Genomic DNA, 24706 nt, shown 5'->3' with positions numbered 1-24706 from the left:
GCATGATGTTGTGTAATTTGCATTTGTAGCATGGATCGAGGATGCTGGCCAGCCAGTAGTCGTCATCCCTCATCATTTTGGCAATGCGGGGGTCCCTTTTTAGGATCCGCAAGGCATAATCGCACATGTGGGCCAATGTTCCAGGTGTCAATAATGCACTGCCCGTGGTGGGTGGAGGAGCAGTTTCTGGCAAATCCACATCCCTACAGTCACGCACAAACACTGTCCCTGACCTTGGAACACAAAGAGATGGTACTGTATGAGGAGCGTCCAGCTGTGTAAGGTGTATTAAACAAATTAAATCAACGTATATATTATGCTAGTCACAGACGCTCTCACAATATGTATTGGACCATAATCCAACAAGCAGATATACGGAACTGTATCAGAAGTGTACAGCTGTATATGATTTTTGTGCAACTAACAATCTCCGTGTATGTATTTACGGAGTGTCACACACACACACTGACTAGGTATAAAAGTGACTGTAATGCGAACGGCAGATATACAATACTGTTGGAGAATCGGACAGCTCTATACAATGTGTGTAAGGAAAATTGTCAAGCTCCGTGTATTTGTATACGGACTGACAGACGCTGTCTCTGTCTAGTTTAGACCATAATCAAACAGCAGATATACGAAACTGTTTGAAAAACGGACACGACTCTAAGGTGTAGGTCTGGAAAAACGGAAAAACTCCTCGGCTTTTTTTCCAGAGTCACACACAGGTAGCTTCTATTTGTCCGTGCTATAAGGTGGTACACGGTAGTGTGTGAGGAGCGTACACCGCTGTACGGTGTGTGTATGTGAAATTGTCAAGCTCCGTGTATTTGTATACGCACTGACACATGCTGTCTCTGTCTAGTTTAGACTGTAATCAAGCAACAGATATACAAAACTGTTTGAAAAACGTACACGACTCTAAGGTGTAGGTCTGGAAAAACGGAAAAACTCCTCGTTTTTTTTTCCAGAGTCACACACAGGTAGCTTCTATTTGTCCAGGCTAGAAGGCGGTACACGGTAGTGTGTGAGGAGCGTACACCACTGTACGGTGTGTGTATGTAAAATTGTCAAGCTCCGTGTATTTGTATACGGACTGGCACACACTGTCTCTGTCTAGTTTAGACCATAATCAAACAGCAGATATACGAAACTGTTTGAAAAAAGGACACGACTCTAAGGTGTAGGTCTGGAAAAACGGAAAAACTCCTCGGCTTTTTCTTCCAGAGTTACACCCAGATACCTTCTATTTGTCCGTGATACCAGCCGGTACGAGGTAGTGAGTGAGGATCGTACACCGCTAGACGGTGTCTGTATGGAAAATTGTCAAGCTCCGTGTATTTGTATATGGACTGACACACGCTGTCTCTGTCTAGTTTTGACTGTATTCAAACAGCAGATATACGAAACTGTTTGAAAAACGGACACAACTCTAACGTGTAGGTCTGGAAAAACGGACAAACTCCTCGGCTTTTTCTCCCAGAGTCACACCCAGATAGCTTCTATTTGTCCGTGATACCAGCCGCTACATGCTAATGTGTGAGGAGCGTACACCGCTAGACGGTGTGTGAAAAAATGAACACTCAGTTACTCACCAGGACAAAATAATAAAATTTGTAGTGCTTTGAAAAAAGCAGTTTGAACAGCAGTGTGTACACAGCAATGCAGCTAGCAGGTAGCCTTAAAAGGCAGCCTAATCACCACCAGCGCTGCAGCACACAAGAAAAATCCTCCCCTTTCACTGCACACTAACTGTACAGTGAAAATCTCTATCAGCAGAAGCAGTTTTTTTTTCTTCTTCCCTGCCTAACGCTCTCCCTGTTCAGAATCAGCAGCAGCACCTCTCCCTATTGTAAGATCTGCAGGAGTAAGATGGCGGTCGGCGTTCACAGCCTTTTATACCCCCTGTGACGCCACACAAAGCCAGCCAATCACTTCAATGCCCTTCTCTAAGATGGTGCTGGCCGCTGCGCATGTCATCGCGTTGCCCACAGTGTGCGTCCTCCATCATTGGGTGAGAAAAGGCGCTGAAAGCATAATTTGAAACGCGACTTTGGCGTGCTGATCGGCGACCTCATGGCCGACCTCACGCTAGGGTCGGGCTTCGATCGGCGAAACCTGACTTTGGCGAAAGTCGGCGACTTTTCAATCTGACCGACCTGTTTCGCTCAACTCTAGTGAACAGCAGTTTTCAGCTCTTTCCATAGATTCTCAATTGGATTCAAAAGCTGAGCTGTGCTGAGTCTTTGAGCGTGCAAGTGTGTGAGCGGGCATATGTGTGGTTTTCCTATGTCTTTGAGTGTGCATTTGTGTTTTCATGTGTGTGTGAGCATGCATGTGGGCATATTTGCCAATGTGTGCATGTGTATGAGCATGCATGTGTGTCTTTTGCAATGTTTGTGTCTTTTCCAATGTGTGCGTGTGTTTTTCAGTGTGGGTGAGCGTACATGTGTGTTCTCATATATTTTATTTATATATGTGTGTGTGTGGGCAGCCAATAATGTCACTTTCAAATATCACATATGCAATGTATATATATCAGTCCCAGTGCACTCCATGTGGTGGATACACATTGGTCTAGGTGTGTCCCGTGCGGTGGATACATGTCGACCCCGGCGAGTCCCGTGCGGTGGAAATGCATCGGCCCCGGCAAGTCCTGTGCTATGGATACACGTCGGCCCCGGCATGTCCCATGTGACGTAACCGGCATAAAGGGAACTTGTCAGCAAGATTGTGCTCAATAACTACACACAGTGTCAGGTTGGCGCCGTTATACTGATTAAAATGATACCTGGTGATGACATCCGTCTTGTGGTTGTTGTGTAATTTGTATTTTCAGTTTTGAGTTAATGATATGCTTGTCCTTCAGTGTGGCCTGCGGGGGATCTTCATGTGGTGCTTAGGTATTCATCAGTATGGCCTTCTGACAGGTCACTGATCCCTCACTAACCAGCCCCCTATTTTACATGCTAACAAAATATATATACTTCCTTCTCATCCCCCACTGTGGATGGTCTTTGCTGTCTTTTCTCATTCTCGGGTCCTCTACCAGAGGCCTGGGAGTTTGAGGGATCTGCGAGCATTGCGCTTTTCTGGACAGAGAGTTCAGATGTTGCTCCTGGGATCTGTTGTAGCCATTTTCCCAACTTTGGGGTCACTGCACCAAATGCTCCTATCACCACTGGAATCACTGTTGCCTTCACCTTCCACATCTTCTCCAGTTCTCCTTTGAGGCCCTGGTATTTCTCCAGCTTCTCATATTCCTTCTTTCTGATATTGCTGTCACTTGGCACGGCCACATCTATTATCATTGCTGTCTTCTGATCCTTGTCTACTATCACGATATCTGGTTGGTTAGCCAACACCTGCTTATCCATCTAGATCTTGATGTCCCACAGGATTTTAGTCCTTTCATTCTACACCACTTTCTCTGGGGTCTCCCACCTGGACTCAGGGGGACTTAGCCCATATGCTGCACAGATGTTCCTGTATACAATTCCCGCTACTTGGTTGTGGCGTTCCGTATACGCTATTCCTGCTTGCATTTTGTATCATGCTACTATGTGTTGGACTGTTTCTGAGGTTTCTTTGCAGAGCCTGCACCTTGGGTCTTGTCTTGTGTGGTAGATTCCTGCTTTTATGCATCTGGTACTTAGTGCTTGCTCTTGTGGCAATATGACTAGTGCCTCTGTGCTGTCTCAGAGTCCAGCTTTCTCCAGCCATTGGTAGGATTACTCCTTGTCAACCACCTCCATTATCTGTTGATGGTACATCCCATGCAACGGCTTGTTTTGCCATGGTGCTTCAAATTCCTGTTCTTCCATCCAGATCTAATGTTGTTGCTGCCTTAGGCTTTCTCTCAGCATCTCATCTATTAGTGCCATTTTTCTGATGTATTCTTGAATACTTCTTGTTTCATCCTTGATAGTGGCTTGGATGCTTATCAAGCCTCAACCACCTTCTTTTCTGTTGGTATACAATTTTTGGGTGTTAGACTTAGGGTGGAAACCTTCATGCATTGTGAGGAGCTTTCGTGTCTTCACATCTGCAGCTTCCATCTCTTCTTTTGGCCAGCATACTATGCCAGCAGGGTAACTGATAACTGGCAGGGCATATGTATTGATGGCACAGATTTTATTCTTCCCATTGAGCTGGCTCTTCAGGACCTGTCTTACCCTTTGTTGGTATTTGGATGTTGCTGATTTCCTTGCCTCCTCATCATGGTTACCGTATCTCTGCGGGATGCTGAGATACTTGCAGAATGTCTGTACATCTGCTATGTGTTCTGCTGGTAATTCTACTCCATCAGTCTTGACTACCTTGTCTCTCTTTATTACCAACCAGTCACATATCTCCAGTCCAAAGGACATCCCGATGTCTTCGCATGTAGATCTTTGTCAGGTGGATCATTGAATTGATGTCTCGTTCGTTTTTCGCATACAGCTTGATGTCATCCATGTAGAGGAGGTGGCTGATGGATTTGTATTGGTTCCCATTCAGATGAGGACTTCAGTCTAAGCAAGGATTGGCATAGATAGGGTCCTGGAAAACAAGAAATGCCTTACCGTGGCTTCCAGGTACACATAAAATTGGCCATTTTATGCGCTAAACTTTCTCAATTTTTCATATTTCTAATGCAGTAATGCAGTTCATTATTCATATTTCATATTTGCATGTTATGGTGCTACAGTGTGCTTCCTTTTTTGTTTGAATGTATATGAGTTGGTGACTCTAGGTTAAGCACCTGTTCACACTATGCTTAGGCTTGGATGTAATGGTAAGTTTTTGAAATCTGTATTCATTAATCTTCTGACTGAGCACTCCACCTGTTAGCCGCAGGCGGTTTTAATTAAAGCAGGGCCACTACCCCTCCACAGAGATATAGACTTCAGTCTAAACAGAGGATTTGTATAGGTTCCCATTCAGACGAGGACTTCAGTCTAAGCGAGGATTGGCATAGATAGGGTCCTGGAAAATGAGAAATGCCTTACCATGGCTTCCAGGTAAAATTGGCCATTTTATGTGCTAAACTTTCTCAATTTTTCATATTTCTAATGCAGTAATGCAATTCATTTTTCATATTTCATGTTTGCATGTTATGGTGCTACAGTGTGCTTCCGTTTTTGTTTGAATGTATATGAGTTGGTGACTCTAGGTTAAGCACCTGTTCACACTATGCTTAGGCTTGGATGTAACGGTCAGTTTTTGAAATCTGTATTCATTAATCTTCTGACTGAGCACTCCACCTGTTAGCCGCAGGCGGTTTTAATTAAAGCAGGGCCACTACCCCTCCACAGAGATATAGACTTCAGTCTAAACAGAGGATTTGTATAGGTTTCCATTCAGATGAGGACTTCAGTCTAAGCGAGGATTGGCATAGATAGGGTCCTGGAAAACGAGAAATGCCTTTCCATGGCTTCCAGGTAAAATTGGCCATTTTATGCGCTAAACTTTCTCAATTTTTCATACTTCTAATGCAGTAATGCAATTCATTTTTCGGATTTCATGTTTGCATGTTATGACGCTACAGTGTGTTTCCATTTTTGTTGGAATGCTTCTGTAATGGTGACTGGTTCTTGCCCTAGGTGGTTGCTGTGTTTCATTCTCAGATCTTGCAGCCACATTGCACTGGTTTGTGTTTTTTCCTTCTCCCATATGTTTCTCCGGTATTGTTCAGTCTCTGCTATTGGTGGAGTTACAGCCTTTGTGCTGTTACTCTGCAGTTAGGAGTACACCTTGGATGGTTCTCTGGAGAACAGCGCATTTATTTTCTTGACCTCAGCTTCTCTAGAGTATCTCCCTAGTCATGCAGTGAGTGCTGTGAACCTTTGTTTAGCAGGCTCTAGGGCTTCAGTTGGGGTCAGGCCTTTGTACTTGGCCAGCTTGGTCTTATTCTTGATCTTTACACCCTTCTGTATTTCTGTTAATTGGCTGACTTCCCTTCATGTCACCTTGATCTTTGTCTCCAGTCTTCTTTTCCAAGGGGGGCACATACTTCTGTTGTTCTTGCTGGTTGTACAGCCAAGCATCTCCATGATTGTTGAGGCAGTAGCATAGATCAGTTCATTAGTTTGAGTTATGGCGGTGGTAGATATTGATGCAAGTGCTCTATTGGCATCTTCTAGCATACTGTCTGGTTATGATTCTTTGTGGAGCCTTGGCAGTCGATCTTGGGTATTGATGTTTTTGAGTTTATCTAAGATCTTCTGTTTCAGATCAGCTGCCGTTCTCTCTAATTGGGTCAAGATCTTCAGGGGGTTGCACATGTTGTTCTTCCATGTCTTTATGTGAAGTGCAGTTGATCAATCTCAAGTTGTCATAATAGCTTTTGCTTTATGATATTGAAACGTTGGGTGACTAGTTGTTTCTCAGTTACTGGACATGCAGGTCTTTTATCCATCCAGAGTTTCCTCATATGCTTCATATATCCTCTCTCATTTGGTCTGTTGTTATAGTAGCATTTCATCAGATCCAGATTCTCTTGCCTTGTCCATGAATGGATGTTCCAGTAGCCCATTTATCATCAGATTGTCCTGGTTCCTCAACATCTGACGCGGACCGTGTTAATCTGGGCGATGTCCGAGCCGGCATGACTCTCGTTGTTCATGACATTCTCATATTTATTGAGGTATTTACTATAGTGTTAGTAGTCATGCCCAAGGACCACTACTGGTATATTATGTCCAACAGGGCATGTAAACTGGGAGGGGCAGGTCAGTGAGAGATCACATAAAGACCCCCTCACAGCACTGGAGCACGAGCATATCATTAACTCAAAACTTAAAATAAAAATTAAACAGCAACCAAAGGACAGATTTCATCAACCAGGTATCATTGTAATCAGTATAACGGCGCCGACCTGACAGTGTGTGTAGGTTGCGGTGCACTTTCCTGCTGACAGGTTCCTTTTAAGTATATAGCGAGGACTTGTCTAAATAGCATATAGTATAGTGCTGTGTATATTTATCGTGTAGATATGTGTATATTATACATTGCTGTGTGTATATTAGATGGTGTGGACTCTATACTATATACACAGGCACATCTCTACACTGTACAATATACACACCTCTCCATACCATGCTTTGTATATAGAGTGGAGCTCTGTATATGGTGTGGATGCCCCACACCAAATTATATACACAGGCGCAGGACCCACTAAATAACTATATCACAGCTCCACAGGACATACTACAACATAGTCCACGTTTTGGTAGCGTAAACACATATAGTAAAACATGTGGAGACACCACACGCACAATCTGCACAGTACCATTCCTCCTGTCCTGTACACTGGGTGCAATTCTCAGTATTTGTATTAAGGCCATGTTCACACGTTCAGTATTTTACATCTGTATTTGTAGCCAAAACCAGGAGTGATTAGAGGAAAAGTCTAATAGAAACATGCCACCACTTTTGTTTTTATCACCCACTCCTGGTTGTGATTTACAAATACTGATGTAAAATACGGAACATGTGAACAGGGCCTTATTCTGTATATATACGGTACTTCTGTCTTGTTGTCAGAGAGGCTGCATTGCACTTCTAGATTGTTATTATTGGTTTGTTTTTTTACAATTCTATGGCCAAACAAAAATATATCTTGGAAAACCTGTCTCATACTCATCTTCTGCTGCCTTCATCGGTCTCCAGCATTGTATTGGTTCGTCTCCTGTGAAAAGTGACCTGCTCGCAGCTCTAGTGTTTCATGGAGTGGCGCGGAGGCCACTTTTCAGTACAAGTCTATGAGAGCTTCTTTCTGGCTCTCATAACCTTGTATTGAGAGCTTGTGATGTAACTTGTGACTTCCGGTTGTCAGAAGCTGCACTTACAAAATGGCGCTATGGGACTGGAACGATGCTGAAAAGCGGGGAAGATGCCGGAGGGTGAGAATATCACTGGGGTTAGGTGGCTTACATTTGAAGCACCACTCCAGCGCTGAAAAAAACAAACAAACTGCTGTAGTAAGTAAATAAAAATCAACTGATTGGATGTGGTGGGATGTGTTGTAGTATGTGGGCTGGTGGGATTTTTGTGGCAGAGTTACTTTTTTTGCCCCAGTCCGGCCTGACCATCATTAAACTTTTTTATTTTCTTATCAGGTCCATCATTTTAACTTTTGGAAGAGTGCCAAATGGTCAACAATTTATGGCATCCTTGTGGAAATTTTCATGAGTGCACTAAATTGTGAAGAACCTATGGATCCCTTGTGGTAAAGTGCCCTTGGGTACTGTCCAAATGTCTTTTTAACGTAACAATAAATAGCAAAAAAAAAATGAAGTCTGCAATATTCCTATAACAGAAACTAAGTGTTTTGCTCTTTTGTGGTGGGAAAGACATATTGCAATATTACCCATGAAGCTGGGTCATTGAGAATCACAAAAAATATGTACCTGGCCAGCGAAAGAATTCAGCCGTTTGAAGATTTCTCTGTTATAAGATAAAAGCTTCAGAAATTTCTTGTCCTCATAGTCATATCGCTCACCAAACACAATAGAACATATAACATTAGAAACAGCAAGTCCAAGAATGTAAGTTGGGTTAAATGACGTATCTGCAATTAAAGTAATTTATAAAAGCTTACAGGGTATCAATTGTTGATTGTTAACGTAAAAACATGAATTTATTTTTCACTCACCATTGATTTGCATAATCCTTTCTCTAAGACACTGGGCCTCCTCTTGTATCCTCGTTTCAACACTCCTCTTGCCCATGCCTAAATTTCTCAAGGTCATCAGTGAGAATCGTCTCATCGCTTTCCACCTCTCACCATTGCTCATAACGATCCCTAGAACATGGTAGAGAAAGATTAAGACCAGAGCTCACAGAATCAGCACCAGTTTTAGGCTAGCTCCTTATCAGCTTCATATTTTGGAGACAAATATTTAGTTCTGTCGAAAAAATTACAAATATCTCTTAACTGCATGCCAAAATATTACAGGAACATGTCGAGTGGCCAGGCTGCGATCTAAAGTTATGCTACAAGGTGTACTAATATGATGTCTCAATCATCTATTGCTGGAGAATTTTTATCAGCAGTGGCAAACATTGATTGTCTCTTTTCTAATAGAGGGGTCATTGTCAAAGGACCATACCTTATGGCATCTAAATGCCCTACCCCGAATCCTAAGCGGAACAGGTTTCTGCTTCTGTCATGTCTATATTAGAAAATAACTACATGAATTTTCGGTGAAATAAGTACTTTCAATAACGTTTTCTTAGGCCTGTTTCACATTTCCGTTTGTTGCCATCAGTCAAAATCCGCCATTTTGCAAAAAAAAACGGATCTGCCATTTTTTTTGAGAGATCCGTTTTTTTTCCCATTGACTTTCATTAGCGGCGGATTTTGACGGATGGTCATCCGTTATATCCGTTTTTTGACGGATCCGCCACAATTTTGGCGTCCGCTGTCTTGAGTGGACGGACAATGAAACATTTTTTGCCTGCGTCAAAACTGCGGATAGCAATGGATCCGCTGCTATCCGCCATTTGTTATAATGGTCCCCTATGGGCGGTGGATCCGTTGCCAACCGTTAATAGACGGAATCCAGCAACGGATCCACTTTTTTTACACTGAGCATGCCCGGAAGAATTTCCTTGCCAGAACTTTAACCCCAAATTCTGTTCTGGCGGAAGATATCTCTCTCTCTCTCCCTCTCCTCCCAGACTCGTGTTCCTTTAATTTTCAGTTACTAGCTGCTACAGCGGATCCGTCAAAAAACGGATCCAGTGGCATCCGTTTGTGCCACAACGGAAACGGATCCGTTTTTTCACAACCTGGCGGATTTTGACTGACATCAAATAACTGAAATGTGAAACAGGCCTTAGTTGTCTTCATTGTGCCTTTTCTCTGTCATTCCTCCTATACATTTGTAAATAAATAAAACATTTCTTGACCCTACATAATCTGTCATCACCCTCTAAACATTTTCCGAGTGCTTAGGGACACATCCCAATTGGTAACACCTTTCTGACAATTTATACATAAATTTCTAGTAGAGCATCTTCTGCGTCCCATACCTCTATAATTCCTAACTGTTATACAGGATGGACCACAAAAAGAGAACCATACATAATCAGTTAATTGTTCATTTTCATCAAAGTATATTGGATCCAAAACTCATATACCCGTGGCGGTGCCTCAGTCTGACCCTGCCCGTGGACGAACACCAAATGCCAATTTTCATGAAGTGTCCGTTGGTGCAGCTTGTGTATATTTTCTGTATTCCAGTATTCTGTATTCCTATAACACCTTTATAAGGTGGGGTAAATTTTGAAACCCCATGCAGTGTGAGGTGTCTGCTACTTGATCATTTAATTTGTTCTTAAGAGACCTGTTGGTAAGAGTTATGTATTACTGAGAAAAGTCTGTAGCATGTCACAGATAAGCATTGTGTGAGCCGTCTGTGAATGCTATTACAGTTATGTGTAGACTAGCGGGGCTGGAATAGTCTTTTTTTGGAGGGGACAGCTCTTTGGGGGCTGTCACTGAAGTGGTGTGGACTGAGAATCATGTTGACCTCAGAAGGTGTAAATTATGAAAAATCTACTGGCGTCTTAATAGACATCAGCCTGGAAGAGAATACATTTTTGGGTACTGGAAAGTAACGAAGCCCATATATTTGACTAGTAGACCTGTTGTCAACTGTATGGGACGATGAACAAGAAGATGCAAGTTTTGAGTGGAAAATTGGTTGCTGCGTCACGTGCATGTTCCAGTCCTATTATGTAGGAAGGAAACCTCTTTCACCAGGAAAAAGGTTTTTTCCAAAACCAGAAAACCTTTTAAGACTTTAAAGTCTGTGTGAAAGTCACACTAACTTACAGACTCTGCAAAGTTAACATTTGTAAGACTGAAGTCAAATGGTTTGTCTGTGTGAAAGCTTGTGGAGTGAAGTTCTAGCATGTTTACGTGTTCTTCCTACAAATTGTGACCAGAAAATGCCATCACTGCCACCGCCCCTGAGGTTCATCTGCTACTATCAAGCATAAACCCTACAGTCTGCAACTGTTTCTTTAAAAAGAAACCTAACAACCTTTACCACAACCTTAAATGCCCTCAACCTGCTGGTACAGATTGCGTGAGGTTTTGTCAGGCACATCCCTGAGGAATGCAGCCAGAAGTTGTCCAAGCATGAGGCATTTGCCCTACAGACCTATGCCAAAGCCAAATGCCTGAGGCTCATGGAGCCTGTGAGGCTCAGAGTCTTTCTCAGCCAATCTAAAAAAAATTAGAACAATAGTAAAAATACTAATGTACATGGTAAAAACTGGCTAAAATTGTGGAATATATGTACATCCATGTTATAGATAACATATGTCCTACTCACCATAGTCACTGAACAGAACAGAGAAAATCTCAATTATTCCCCTGTCATTAAATGTATCCCCGCAGTCAATGAGAGCTTCCTTTACTGTGTCATATCCAACTATTACAACAGAGTTGAGGTTAATAATTTGAAACGTGTACACAGGGCCATATTTCTCACTCAGCTGCAAAAATAAAGAAAATAGAGAAAAATGAGATGTAAAGACGCAGAATAAAAATGTGCATTAAAAATGTGAAAAGAATTTTATTATTATTATTTAATGGCCTTCGGCTCAATCTCTAGCCATGACAACTTGATGGATGAACGATCGGTAGGAAGATCGATCTTGTGCAAGTGTAGATAGGTCCACCAGGGTTTTCTATGCTGTCATCTTGATTGTATCCAGCCATCAGGTTGCTGGTCTTTCTTTTTGTCAAAAAACGCCAAAGTGCACAATATAAAGACATACGGTAATCATCAGAGTTCCTAAAAAGTCTTCAGAGCCAAGAAGCCACTGAATCAAATTAGCGACCATTTATATAAGAAAAATGGCAAATAGAGGTAAAATCAGAAAAGACTTGAGTTATTTGAGATAATGTCAATGCTTAATTATGTGTCTTCAGTTACAGACTACAAACAACCCATGTATTAACAGTGGTGTAACTTGAAGCTCGTGGGACCCAATGCAAAAGCTCCAATGGGGCCCCTAATTATTGCAGGTTTTTAATAGTCTTTTCAAATGGACTATTTTAAAAAGACTTTTTGGGCCCTCTTAGCTCCGGGGCCCAGATGCGACTGCAACCCCTGCCTCTATTATAGTTACACCCCTTTGTCTTACATAGGTTTTCTCGTTTTGGGAACCCACTGTTCCTCCCACTGTGATCTAAAAACAAACAAATTGACCTCCTCCCCAGATCCAACGCTGATTCTCTGCTGCTGCTTTGTTATTGTGTGCAGTGCTGACATCACTTCAACAGCGCTGCAGCCAATCAGGGAGCTCATTGGCTCCGAGCGGTTCATGATGTCATCTCGCTCAAATAAGCTAAGCTCACTGACTGGCTACAGTGCTGTCAATGTGATATCAGTGCTGCAGACAATAGCAAATATGAGGAGCAGCAGATAGTAAAACCTGAGCCTGGACAGGGTGGGAAGAGGATTTTTTTTTGTTTTTTTTTTTAAACAAGGCACAGCTGGGAAGAAATGTTAAAAATTTGGAAGACTCCTTTAAACCCTTCTATCCAGGGCAGATGGAAGGCAGTATGACAGTAGGTTGGGATAAGACAGGGTTTATATATAGAAAGAAACCACAGGGACAGATAATTCTGCATGGTAGCTATAGACACAAAATCGTAGGAGATTTTAAATTAAAATTATTGGCAGAGATGTTTTATTTCAAATACATTGGTGCAATAGAATTTTATGTGAATCTTTGCAAAACGTTTTAAGCAACTGCCAAATGACACTTTCATCAATTTTTAAGCTTTTATGATCCACTAGATAGAGGCCCGATGCTATTACATCAGGAAGGCGGTAATGTCACGATGGGCGCAGGCTTTGCAGTGTTGAGAATCTACCCCCCATGTGCTCACCCACCTATCCACTCTCTTTCCCCATGTGCTGACTTCTCCCGACTGTGCTCTCTTCTTTGACCTGTCTACCCCATGTGCTATCCCCCTTGTCTGCTGTCTCTCTCCTTCCTGTGCAGTGTTCTCCCCTCATGTGCTGTCCCGTTTGAGCTGTCTCCCCCCTGTGCTCTGTCTCTCTCACCCCTGTGTCTGACCGTGTACAGAACATACCACAGCTCCTGGGCAGGGGAGGAAGCAAAAGACAATACTGACATTACAGCAGGAGATCGCAGAGGATACATTTTGTGAGGTAAAATATTGTTTAAAAACAGTCAGTGAAATATTTTACCTCACAAAATGAATCCTCTGTGATCCCCTGCTGTAATGTCAGTCTTGTCTTTTGCTTCCTCCCCTGCCCAGGAGATGTGGTATGCTCCGTACACGGTCAGACATAGATAATTTTTAAAATGAACTTTTGTTTGTGGGAAAATCCCTTTAATGTGACCGGCTTCCTCTGCCTGTAGACACGTCGCGCATCTGCCGCCGGGATCAGCTGAATGATTCACTGCGCCTGCCCGGAATTAGCGCAGGCGCAGTGCGATGGTGTCCCGCTGGTGGTAACGCGCAAGAGGCTGCGTGAGTGTGAGAGTGTGAGTGTCTGAGTGTGTGAGTCTGAGTGTGAGAGTGAGTGTGTGCATGTGAGAGTGAGTGAATCTGAGTGTGAAAGTGAGTGTGAGTTAGTGTGAGTGTGTGAGTGTGAGAGAGTGTGAGATTGTGTGAGTCTGAGAGTGTGTGTGTGCATGTGAGAGTGTGAGTGTGTGATGCGTACAGCGTATTGAGTGTGTGTGTGTGGTGCGATGGTGTTCCACTGATGGTACTGCGCAAAAGGTTGGTACCAGCAGCAGTTTCCATATTGAGACACCCATCACTTGGGTGTCCCAATAAAGCGGTCGGTGAACTTCCTCCGCTTGGAATTCTGGGATACGGTGACAGAACAGGAAATGAAAACATTACAAGGCAATTATATAAATAGATGAATGCACGTGGCCATTAGTCCTCAATAGTGGACACGGAGCCTTAAAGGTAAGCTGTCATCACATTTTTGTAAATTGAAGCAGCAGCCTGGCTGGCTAGGCACTCGTCCCCCCAATAAAAAAGACACCTTTTATGTAGACATCTGATGTGCCAGTCATGAGAAATCAAGCATGAAAGTTATATGCAAATCAGGCTGGAAGAGCGCTGGAAGTGTGTCAAAATAGCCGTCCAAGAACAACAATCTGCCCCCAGTGCAGATCTAGCCTGATTTGTTACAGATTATGCCATGAACTGAGCAGCAGTACTAGACAAAGCCTATGGACAGAGGTGGCGCTGTTTCTGTAGCTTTGTTTTTCTATGTCTTCCCAACTCCTTCAGTCTCGCTGTAGATACAATCCGCTTTACCTTAACCAAATCCTTGTGCAGTTCTGTGAGGTTGACCTGGAAGATATTCCCCAGTAGCGGCAGAGGTCGGGGTCCCGGGGGGAGATTTCTTGGCTCATTCTTCTTCCAAACTTTAAAAAGGTAAATCAGGATAGTTACAGCAGTAGTAAGGAGAAGTGTCGCCCCTATGCTCATCCCCATCCTGAAGGTCCCAGCTTCAGAGAGAACAGCCTGAGAAAATTGTGTCAGTGTTGTGTTTGCTCGGTGTCTCGTTTCAGGATTCTCAGTTCCAAGGATAATAGTGTTATGTAACATCCAGGGGCCTTCTTTCCCAAAAGAGGGGCGACTTCCGAATATCAACAAGAGCTGCATTCAGAAAAAGGACAGAGAGACTCCAAAAGAGCAAATAATAATAGCACAAATGTGTATAATAGGGAACTGTATACTAGTACAAAGAAGCAGAAATTGAGACTGTAATAGAAATAGCCACAAACAAAGCGCAATGCAAAAAAGTCCAAACTCTTTCAATCCTTGGTCAGGAATAACTGTGGATAATATTATTATTTTCTATTGTGATGCAATTGCGAGTGTTTTAACAATATATTTATGCCGCTTGTGGTTTGTATTATTATTATGGCTTTCTATACCATTTAGTTATATGTGTATATATACACCTAAACTATTATCCTGACCATTATAATGTATATGTCCTCTTGGTTTAATATGGGATCTGGGAGTAATATTGCTTATCAGCGCTTCTATGTTCTGCAATGTGTTCTCCTGTTTAGCTATTTCTGGCTTCACATATAGGTTTACATCCTGAATTCTCATGTATTTACTTGCCATGTGTCGCCTTATATGTTTTGATCGCTCTATTACGTATTTGCATACAATTCCTATGTGTTTTCAGGCATTTGCCCTCATCCAACATGGCCGCTACGTGTTGTTGCGCTACCGCGCAAGCGCGGCTTCGCCTTGCTTCCGCCTCCTTCACTTCCACCTGCAGTCTGTTGTCTGACTTCGCGGGGCCCCTTCTGTGTCAGCCACAGATGCTGAGGAGGTAATTGAAAGGTGGGCGGGATCTTGGCGCGGCGCTGAGTGGCTGGATTCTTTGTATGTCTGCTATAAATAGCCATAACGTGGTTTATATCTGATGCCCACTGAGGAAGTAATTGTTCCGAAACGCACGTTGGGGTTAGCGGTGGGCTGTGTGGAGTCGCCAATCCTGGTATGTGATCTTCTCTGCAGCAGCAACCTTGGCCATGCATTTAACATTTGTTTTCCATATGGGTGTAGGCCCTAGGTGGCCATTTACCTCCACAGGGTCCAGGCCTGGATTGGCAATATAACCAACCGGGCATTTTCCCGCTGGGCCGCTGTCACGTGGGCCGCGGGTGGCCGCTTGCCAGCTGCTGCGGCCACTGTTTCTCCTGCCGCCGGCCCTCTGCGGGCATGGCGGTGATAGTTTCCAAGTTCCTCCCGCACTGCAGGGAGAGAAGCCGCCACGCCCCCCATCCTCGCCTTAGCATGAGACCCCCTCCCCCCCGCAGCCACTCACAGCGTCGCACTCGCTTGCCTGCTCGCTCTGTTCGCAGGACCTGTGATGAGGTCACAGGAGGGGAGGAGTCAGGGGGTCACATGATCAGGAGCCTTTGTCCAGACCCCCGATCATGTCACCCCTGACTCCGCCCCTCCTGTGACCTCATCACAGGTCCTGTGCGCTCAGCCTCTACCGTCTGCAAGACTCTGCTTTGCTGTTGTCATGGTGCTGGTTGAGGTAAGTATGTGTGGGGTCAGGATTTACAGTGTGTACGAGGTGTACGGAGCGGAGCCGCGCGTGTACAAGGTGTACGGAGCGGAGCCGCGCGTGTACGAGGTGTACGGAGCGGAGCCGCGCGTGTACGAGGTGTACGGAGCGGAGCCGCGCGTGTACGAGGTGTGCGGAGAGGAGCCGCGCATGTACGAAGCATACAAAGCGGGCTTTTCCCACGGACACAGGAGTACACTGCGGAGCCCCGAGGAGCATTTTAAAACACACACACATGACGTTCCACCGGAAGTGATGTGCTGGAAGCTGACTGGAAATGAGATAATTTCTTGAGGAGATTGTGACGGAACCAGGAATGCTTCAGATCCATCACCATGTCCTCCGACAGCGCAGACAGCAGGATCGCTTTGGAATCGGGGATGCCGGCTATGTGAGCGGATCATGATATGTCCTGCACCGGGAGGCTCAGGTGGGCACTACAATGGGAGCCGGGCTGCTATAGTATCTTTGTAGAATCTTTCTTTCTTTCTCTCTTTTTCTTTCTTTCTCTCTCTGTTCTTTCTTCCCCTCTTTCTTTCTTTTTCTTTCCTCTCTTTCTCTCTGTTCTTTCCTTCTTTCTTTCTCTCTCTGTTCTTTCTCTTTCTCTCTCTGTTCTTTCTTTCCCCTCTTTCTTTCTCTCTCTGTTCTTTCTCTGTCTCTCACTGTTCTTTCTTTGTCTTTCACTGTTCTTTCTTTCTTTCCCCTTTCTTTCTCGCTCTCTGTTTTCTTTTTTCTCTCTCTCTCTGTTTTCTCTCTTCCTTAGTGCCAGTCAGTGTGCCCATAATGCCAGCCACTGTGCCCTCAGTACCAGTCAGTGTGATCAGCAGTGCTAAATGGGTGCGATTAGGTGTGGACATGGGTGTGACTAGTTGTGAAATGGGTGTGGCTGGGCGTGGCCAAAATTTGCAGTCTTTGTCCATCTTTCCCTTCTTCAAAAGTTGGGAGGTATGATACGGGCGGCTATGACCAGGGGGTCTGGTTGCCCAATAGAGAGCAGTTCTGCCAGGAATTCTGTAATCATGCATACAAAAGGGGACAGAGATTTGGGAGGAGTACTGTACCTAAAAGCAATAAATAGGACTGAGCTGAAATACTGGGCACAGCTCTGACTACATGTTATATAGTCGTGTTAATCTCCTCTCACTTCTTGTAAACTACAAGTGTACAAAGATATTATATAGTCACCATGTGACTAGTGGGCCTGTGTAACTTAAAATGCCAGGGCTGAATTTTAGTCCCAGTCCGGCCCTGACAGGGTCTATTCATTCACTATGATGATAGGTCAGTTTGACTTGTTTACTGTGGTGACTGACAGTCTGGATACCATTTATATATTTATCTGTTACATAATGCTGGTCTATTTGACCATAATTTATAAAACAGCCTGTTAGTCACCATTTATTTGTCATAATGCATTCACCATGGTTTTATATGGGCCCTAGTGTAATCAATCAGGGTCATTACTGTATGCATCTTATATAACTCCTTTATTAATATCTGCTGGCCATGTATATAGGTTTTTTCATACAATTGTGATATTATAAACCTTTGGAGTCACCTCCCACTGTCCCACTGCTATTTTTACAGATATTGTTTGTCACTTTTTAGCCTGTTTTGCTGCCTACCTGTATGTCCTAAATAAAGTTTTTTCACTTTTGCTGTACTAATACTACCTTTGGACTTTTTTGCATTGCGCTTTGTTTGTGGCTATTTCAGTTGTTTTGCAGTGTGTCCTACACTGTCCTGAACCCTAGCTGGGTTAATAATGTATATTTATTATTTCACATGATTTAGCTATGATTCTGTTTGGATTTTTCAGCTTTTTGTGATGTCAAATTCTTTTACAAATAGATAGATAGATGAATAGATAGATAGTGTAGAGGATAGTACTCACTCAGTTCATAAACTGCTCCAGATGGCAAAACAAAATGTAGCCTTTTCCGGCACGAAGTGAAAATATAAAAGAAAAAGTCCACCCGCTTAGGATAGTGTCTGGTTCTTTAGGCCTTACCACAGACCACCACGCAGGAGAGCCACACCTCTCCAAACTCAGACACTGAATGAAACACTCGGCCTCCATTTTATCTGCCAAACCACGCCCCTGGGATTGGGATATGTGAGCGGTCATTCCCACCCATCTCTTCTGACTGCTTGTAAACCTGGCCCTGGAATGGCCAAATTACTCTCTCAGCACTATATGTGCTGGAGCATACCTCCGAGCTCACATCACCGCAGCTAACAGCCGTGATGACACATATCTCCCCTCAAGGACCTGTCCAGTGGCCATCTTACAATAGATAGATAATAGATAGATGATAGGTAAGAATAAAAAATGGGAATCCGAAATACAACATTTTCAAAAGTTAAAGGTGGCCTTTTGTTTAGGTCCACATGGCGTGGTGACATTTTGGCTTCCAAAAGCCTTTCCCAAGCAGTGAAAACACATGTGCATACAAGTATATGTAGGTACTAATTGATAAGATACAATTAGTGCAATAGTCATATATAATACAATATGACAGTGTTTTCATATTCTCATATAACATGTGCCGTTAATACATCAATATAAAAGTGCCTGTGCTGTAAAGTGCCAAATGACAGTAAGGTATAAATTACACAGTGCAGATTGCTCATTAGAATCATCATCAGATGTTATCATGTGTATTGGATTAATATCGGATCCCTCACGCAGGTGTGCATTGCTGTGGTCAATACCCAGTTAGTATACATGCCATTCTCAACGTATCTAGGATGTTACCGAGCATGTACTGCGTGTCATCTCTCTGTCACCAGCTGCACAGGCAATAGTAGAGTCAGTACAAAGGGATTTTACTCGCACATGCGCACTGAAGAAAGTCGGAGGAATATCAGCACCATGTTTCATGTGGCACAATCAAAGAACATTACTGCGCCTCTGTGGTGTCCTGAAGTAACGTCATACATACATACAAACAATCTTGTATCATGTCCAACAGCATTCTAATAATAATCAATTAACCATTAGTGAAAAGCTTATTTTCTTATATTTATTTTGAATTGCCAACAAAGCTTTTGTGCTATTATTCATTAATGGAGATAGGTTATAATACGGCATTGTGGTTATGGGGTAGTGGCAATTCACCCTCACCCTGATGACCCGAATGGAGATGACGAATATGTGCGGAAAACGATCGCCAAACATCAATTCTGCACGAATATGGTACACAAGGGTCCAAGATCGGTAACACAAGCATTTTTCTTAAAATCAGAAAAAGTTGGTAACATTCAGTAAAAGATGGAATAAAAGCCGGCAATTCATGTGCCGCGTTAAGTTAAGTAAAATCACATAGTGAGAGGTTAGAATAGAATACATAGAATATATATATACATATAGAACATATAATGTCAGACACACACACACACACACACACACACACACACACACACACACACACACACACACACACACACACACACACACACACACACACACACGTATACAGCTCTGGCAAAAATTAAGAGACCACTGCAAAATTTTCAGTTTGTCTGATTTTTCTCTTTATAGGCATATTTTTGAGTAAAATGTAAATTGCTCTTTTATTCTAGAAACTACTGACAACATGTCTCCGAATTTCCAAGCACTAAATTTTGTATTTTTTTTTTTTTTCAGAAAATGAGAAATGGTCAAAATAACAAAAAATGCAGAGCTTGCAGATCTCACATAATGCTAAGAAAACAAGTTCATAATCATTTAGAAACAACAATACTAATGTTTTAACTCAGGAAGAGTTCAGAAATCAATATTTTGTGGAATAACCATGATTTTTAATCACAGCTTTCATGGGTCTTAGCATGCTTTCCACCAGTCTGTCACACTGCTTTTGGGTGACCTTATGCCACTCCTCATACAATAATGGAAGCAGTTCTTCTTTGTTTGATGGCTTGTGACTATCCATCTTCCTCTTGATTACATTTCAGAGGTTTTCAATGGGGTTCAGGTCTGGAGATTGGGTTGGCCATGACAGGGATTTGATGTGGTGGTCCTTCATCCACACATTGATTGACCTAGCTGTGTAGCATGGTGCATTGTCCTGCTGGAAAAAACAGTCCTCGGAGTTGGGGAACATTGCCTGAGCAGAAGGAATCAACTGTTTTCCAGGATAACCTTGTATGCAACTTGATTCATACGTCCTTTGCAAAGATTAACCTGCCCAATTCCAGCCTTGCTGAAGCATCCCCAGATCATCACCGGTCCTCCACCAAATTTCACAGTGGGTGCAAGACACCGTGGCTTGTACGCCTCTCCAGGTCTCCGTCTAACCATTAGATGACCAGATATTGCGCAAAGCTGAAAATTAGATTCATCAGAGAAGATTACCTTACTTAGGCTGGTTTAACACTAGCGTGCAGCGCATCGTGCATTATCGGGCACACGCGCAATGTTCCCCTATCTCTAATATGGTGGTCGCGGGGTCTTGCGATTGCACGCGCTCATCAGCGTTTAGTGTGCGCTGCGCATTTTCCAGGTGTGCGCCCAGACTCGCCGTACGCTACATGTTGCATTTTTGCTCCGCCTACATCGTTAAAAAAATCGCGAGCTCATGTGTGCGCACGGTGTGCGCCCAAAAATAGCATTACAGTCTATGGGGTTGCTGGCGTGCACTTGGATGAGCGCACGTCAGCGCTTTGTGCGCGCACGTGATTTGAGTAAACAATGTCTAGACAGTTGTTTAAACCTCCCCCTAAACAAGCAACATTGTTTGGAAGGATTGTTGATAAAAGAAGGTGTCTTCAGAGCCACACCACTACAGCCTTGAAGATAAGAGCAGCTACAGACAGCCTTGAATAGAAGACCAGACAAGAGCCTTGGATTCAAGCTTCAGCAGCCAAAATGTGAGTATTCGTCAACATAATGTGTGTGTGTCCTGTACAATTTATTATGTACTAATGTATTTTTTGTTTAAATTTCATCATGTATTCTTCTGGATCGGTGTATTCGCCATCTCGGCAAGAACTGGCCCAAGCTGATCGTGAGGTGAGGATATTGTTGTCTTTGGGTAAGTTTAGCTGCTGCCTCTAGAAATGTGTAATAATTTTTTTTTCTTTACAGACATCGCACATGGCCAGTAAAGGTGAAGTGCGGGAGCAGTCTGAGCGGGAGCAGCGTAGTCAAGTCGTGGCGAGGAGACGCAATGTTAGTATATAGTCTTTCCTTTTTTTTTTTTTCTTTTTTTTCTGTCTTTGTTTTCATCTTTTATCTTGCTTCTTCTCTATTTCTTTTTCTATCATTTTCATTCTCCAAAATTACAATGATTCTAATTTTTTTTTTTCTAGGTACCACAACGGGATGACGAAGAATTTTACATCAGCAATGAGCACCTGATCCGCCTTGTTGAGGAGCGTATCCCGTTGTGGGACAGCCATGACCAGCAGTATAAAGACACAGTGGTGACCCGGCAGCTCTGGAATAAGGTGGCCGCAGCGATGATGGATGGCTGGGACAGTGCGTCTCCAACTTCAAAAAGGGCGTTCAGTAAGTATAACGCTGCTCTGTGATGCTGCATTTATTTTTGGTCCTGATGGTACAGGTGTGTTTGTGGCAAGATTTATTCTTGCATCAAACACACCAATGCCTTCTGGAAACCAGTGATTGCTTTGTGTATTGAACTGCTGTCTTGAAGCTGCATTGATTTTTGGTCCAGATGGTACAGGTGTGTTTGTGGCAAGATGTATTCTTGCATCAAACACACCATTGCCTTCTGGAAAACAGTGATTGCTTTGTGTATTGAAGTGCAGTATTGATCCTGCTTTCACTCTTGCTCCTGATGATACTGTTGTGTTTACTGCTACATATATTCTAGCAGGAAACATAACAGTGTCCTCAGAATCAACAGTGACTGCATTGTGTATAGAATTATTTTGTGCTGCCGCATTGACTGTTTGCAAAGTTCTATCAGGTGTGTGTGCTGATAATTATGTTGCCTTCAGTGCATTGTCTAACGTTTTTCTTTGTTTTTCCAACAGTGAACAAAGTCCGCACACGTTGGCGCTCGATGAAGGACCGCTTCAACACTGATGTTCGTGCTGAGGGACAGGTTCGCAGTGGTTCAGCGGCAATGCGCAGATGAAAGTACCGCTATCATCGCGAGTTGGCTTTCCTGAGACCGGTCCTTGCCAGCAGAGAATAAGTATCATTATTATTTTTTTTTTTTATTACTATGTGCTTTTCTATTCCACAGCTGATGCTTCTTGTTAATGCATGATAGTAATGTTTTCCCTTTCTTTCCACAGCACTTGGAGCAGCACCCTGCAACCTGTCCCTGGAGCGGTCCTTCATCGGTCCACCTCGGACCCGTCTCTGCAGGTCAGCAACACGGACAGTTGTTGACCAGGTCTCTAACTGGTTATGCGGGCACTACCTGCCAGCGGCAGAGGGCCTTGGACAGGCCTGTCTTGCCCGAGTTCATGTACTTGAGCGAGGCCTTTCAGGCCAGCCTCAAGACACTGTCCGAAAGAGTGGAAAGTGGATTTTCACTAATGGAACGTGGTTTTAACTACATGGAACACCTCTTCCACTGTTCCGCACAGCGCCTTGACCGCTTGGAGGCCGACCTCAACAGACCCGCGCACCATTTTTTAAGTAAAATTGAAAAGGGCATGGCGGAACACCTTAGTCCTGAGCAACAGCTGAGTATGTTGCAGGCCTGCAACACTGCTTACTTGCAGGCTATGCAGCAGAATCGGTATGTGCAGCAGTCAGTGGTGTCATTTCCAACAGTGCCACCGCTGACTCGCTACACCTCCCTACCGACTTCTGCTGCATACCAATGCATGGCCACCTGCATTCCAAGCCAAGCCGGACACCACTACACTACCCCAAGTCCGAGTGCTGCTGGACACTCCTCCGCCACCACCACTATGGCAAGCGCTGCTCCTGTATGGAGCACCACCATCGCCACTGCACCACCTGCTTGGAGAAACACCACCACAGAACCTGCTTGGGCCACTGACACCACCAGTCAACATAATCAAAGGAGCACCGACAGCACTCCTCATCAAAGGAGCACAGCCAGCACTCCTTATCAAAGGAGCACAGCCAGCACTCCTCATCAAAGGAGCTCAGCCAGCATTCCTCATCAAAGGAGCTCAGCCAGCACTCCTCATCAAAGGAGCACCGCCAGCACTCCTCATCAAAGGAGCACCGCCAGCACTCCTCATCAAAGGAGCACCGCCAGCACTCCTCATCAAAGGAGCACCGCCAGCACTCCTCATCAAAGGAGCACCGCCAGCACTCCTCATCAAAGGAGCACCGCCAGCACTCCTCATCAAAGGAGCACCGCCAGCACTCCTCATCAAAGGAGCACCGCCAGCACTCCTCATCAAAGGAGCACTGCCACCAATTCTCCTGCTCGGATCACTGACACGCAGCCCCCTTCTAGAAGCACCGCCACTTTTTTGAGCACCGACACGAGTTTGTCTCCTCGTATCACCTCCACCGCCGCCACGTCTATGAGCACCGACACAACTTTGTCTCCTTCTAGGAGCACCGCCACTGCCACTTCTAGGAGCACCGCCACCGCTTCCATAGAGCAGCAGAGTGTTGACCCACATACCATCTTTTACAGGTCAACGTCATGGTCCACCATCTCCAAGCGGTCGAGCAAAGTAAGGCTGTCACACGGTGGAAGTCGGGCCAGGCAGGATACTCCTGCGCCAAAGAAAAAAAACTAAAAACTTTGTTTGTCCATCCACCCTCTCCTCCTAATATGTCTCAACCTGCCTACATGTCCATTCCAGAGCTCCCTTCCCCCAGTACTTTCGTCGCCCCTTCTCCTAGAACCCCTTCCTCAACCTCCAGCCGTTCCTCGTCTCTCCTTACCCCCAAAGTATCCCAATCTTCCCCCAAACGTCATTCCTAATAAAATCTTTTTTTTTTTTTTTTTTTGAAAAATAAATGTGCAATTCTGCTTTCAAAAAATTTGGATTGATTACTGTGTCAATCGCCGACTACACACACTGCGCCATACACTTAGTGTTATTGACACCAGATATCTCCATTACTGAGACATGTTTCTTGTGTCAGTCTTGGAGATGTGTTGTCAAAAAAAACAATCTATATGACTTGTATTTTCCACACCAGTCTCTACTTTCTTCTAATATTGCGCAGACTGGATCCAGCAGGGTTCCCCAACTCCAGTCCTCAAGGTCCACCAACAGATCATGTTGTAAGCAATTCTGTTTTTTTTGCTCATGTGAAGCAGTTATCAAAGGAGCAATGGAATTACTTACAACCTGCAGCGTTGCTTAACTCTCCATATATTTGAAGCAGACTTTATAGATGCTGCAGTTTAAGTAATATGTGTATTGCCATGCCCATGTGTGATAACTTTGTGAACTCAATATGCGTTATACACCAGGCCTAGGTATGGTAGAAGTTGTATAAACTCTATTATGTCTCCAGTGTGTTTTCAAACTCAAGCCACAGTTGTTATCATACAAATAATTTTTATAGTCACATGTTTTGGTGTAATAAAAAGTAAAGGATGCCAGTGCATCAACAATTTTTTTTTTTTTTAAATTGGTCCATGTGACAAAAATATTAGTTGTATTTTCTCCACCGTCGCTGC

General features: G+C 43.8%; 1 protein-coding gene across 1 annotated transcript in view; it reads right to left on the bottom strand.

Moving 5' to 3' along the window:
- LOC141052001 (cytochrome P450 2H2-like) overlaps positions 1-14604 on the bottom strand; it is a 43352-nt gene extending 28748 nt beyond the window's left edge. The window contains exons 1-4 of the mRNA XM_073549165.1: positions 14315-14604; positions 11331-11493; positions 8639-8788; positions 8394-8554 (exon numbers count right to left, since the gene is read on the bottom strand). Coding sequence (XP_073405266.1) covers positions 8394-8554; positions 8639-8788; positions 11331-11493; positions 14315-14494 — 654 coding nt within the window. The 5' untranslated portion in view covers positions 14495-14604. The remainder of the gene's footprint in view (positions 1-8393; positions 8555-8638; positions 8789-11330; positions 11494-14314) is intronic.
- Between the last annotated feature and the right edge of the window lie 10102 nt (positions 14605-24706).

The sequence above is a fragment of the Dendrobates tinctorius genome, unplaced genomic scaffold (assembly GCF_039654945.1).
Source record: "Dendrobates tinctorius isolate UK_male_01 unplaced genomic scaffold, ASM3965494v1 ptg000158l, whole genome shotgun sequence".
NCBI classification, from domain to species: domain Eukaryota; kingdom Metazoa; phylum Chordata; class Amphibia; order Anura; family Dendrobatidae; genus Dendrobates; species Dendrobates tinctorius.
Note: the sequence above shows the minus strand (reverse complement) of the source record. Positions and strands in the feature narration are given on the sequence as shown.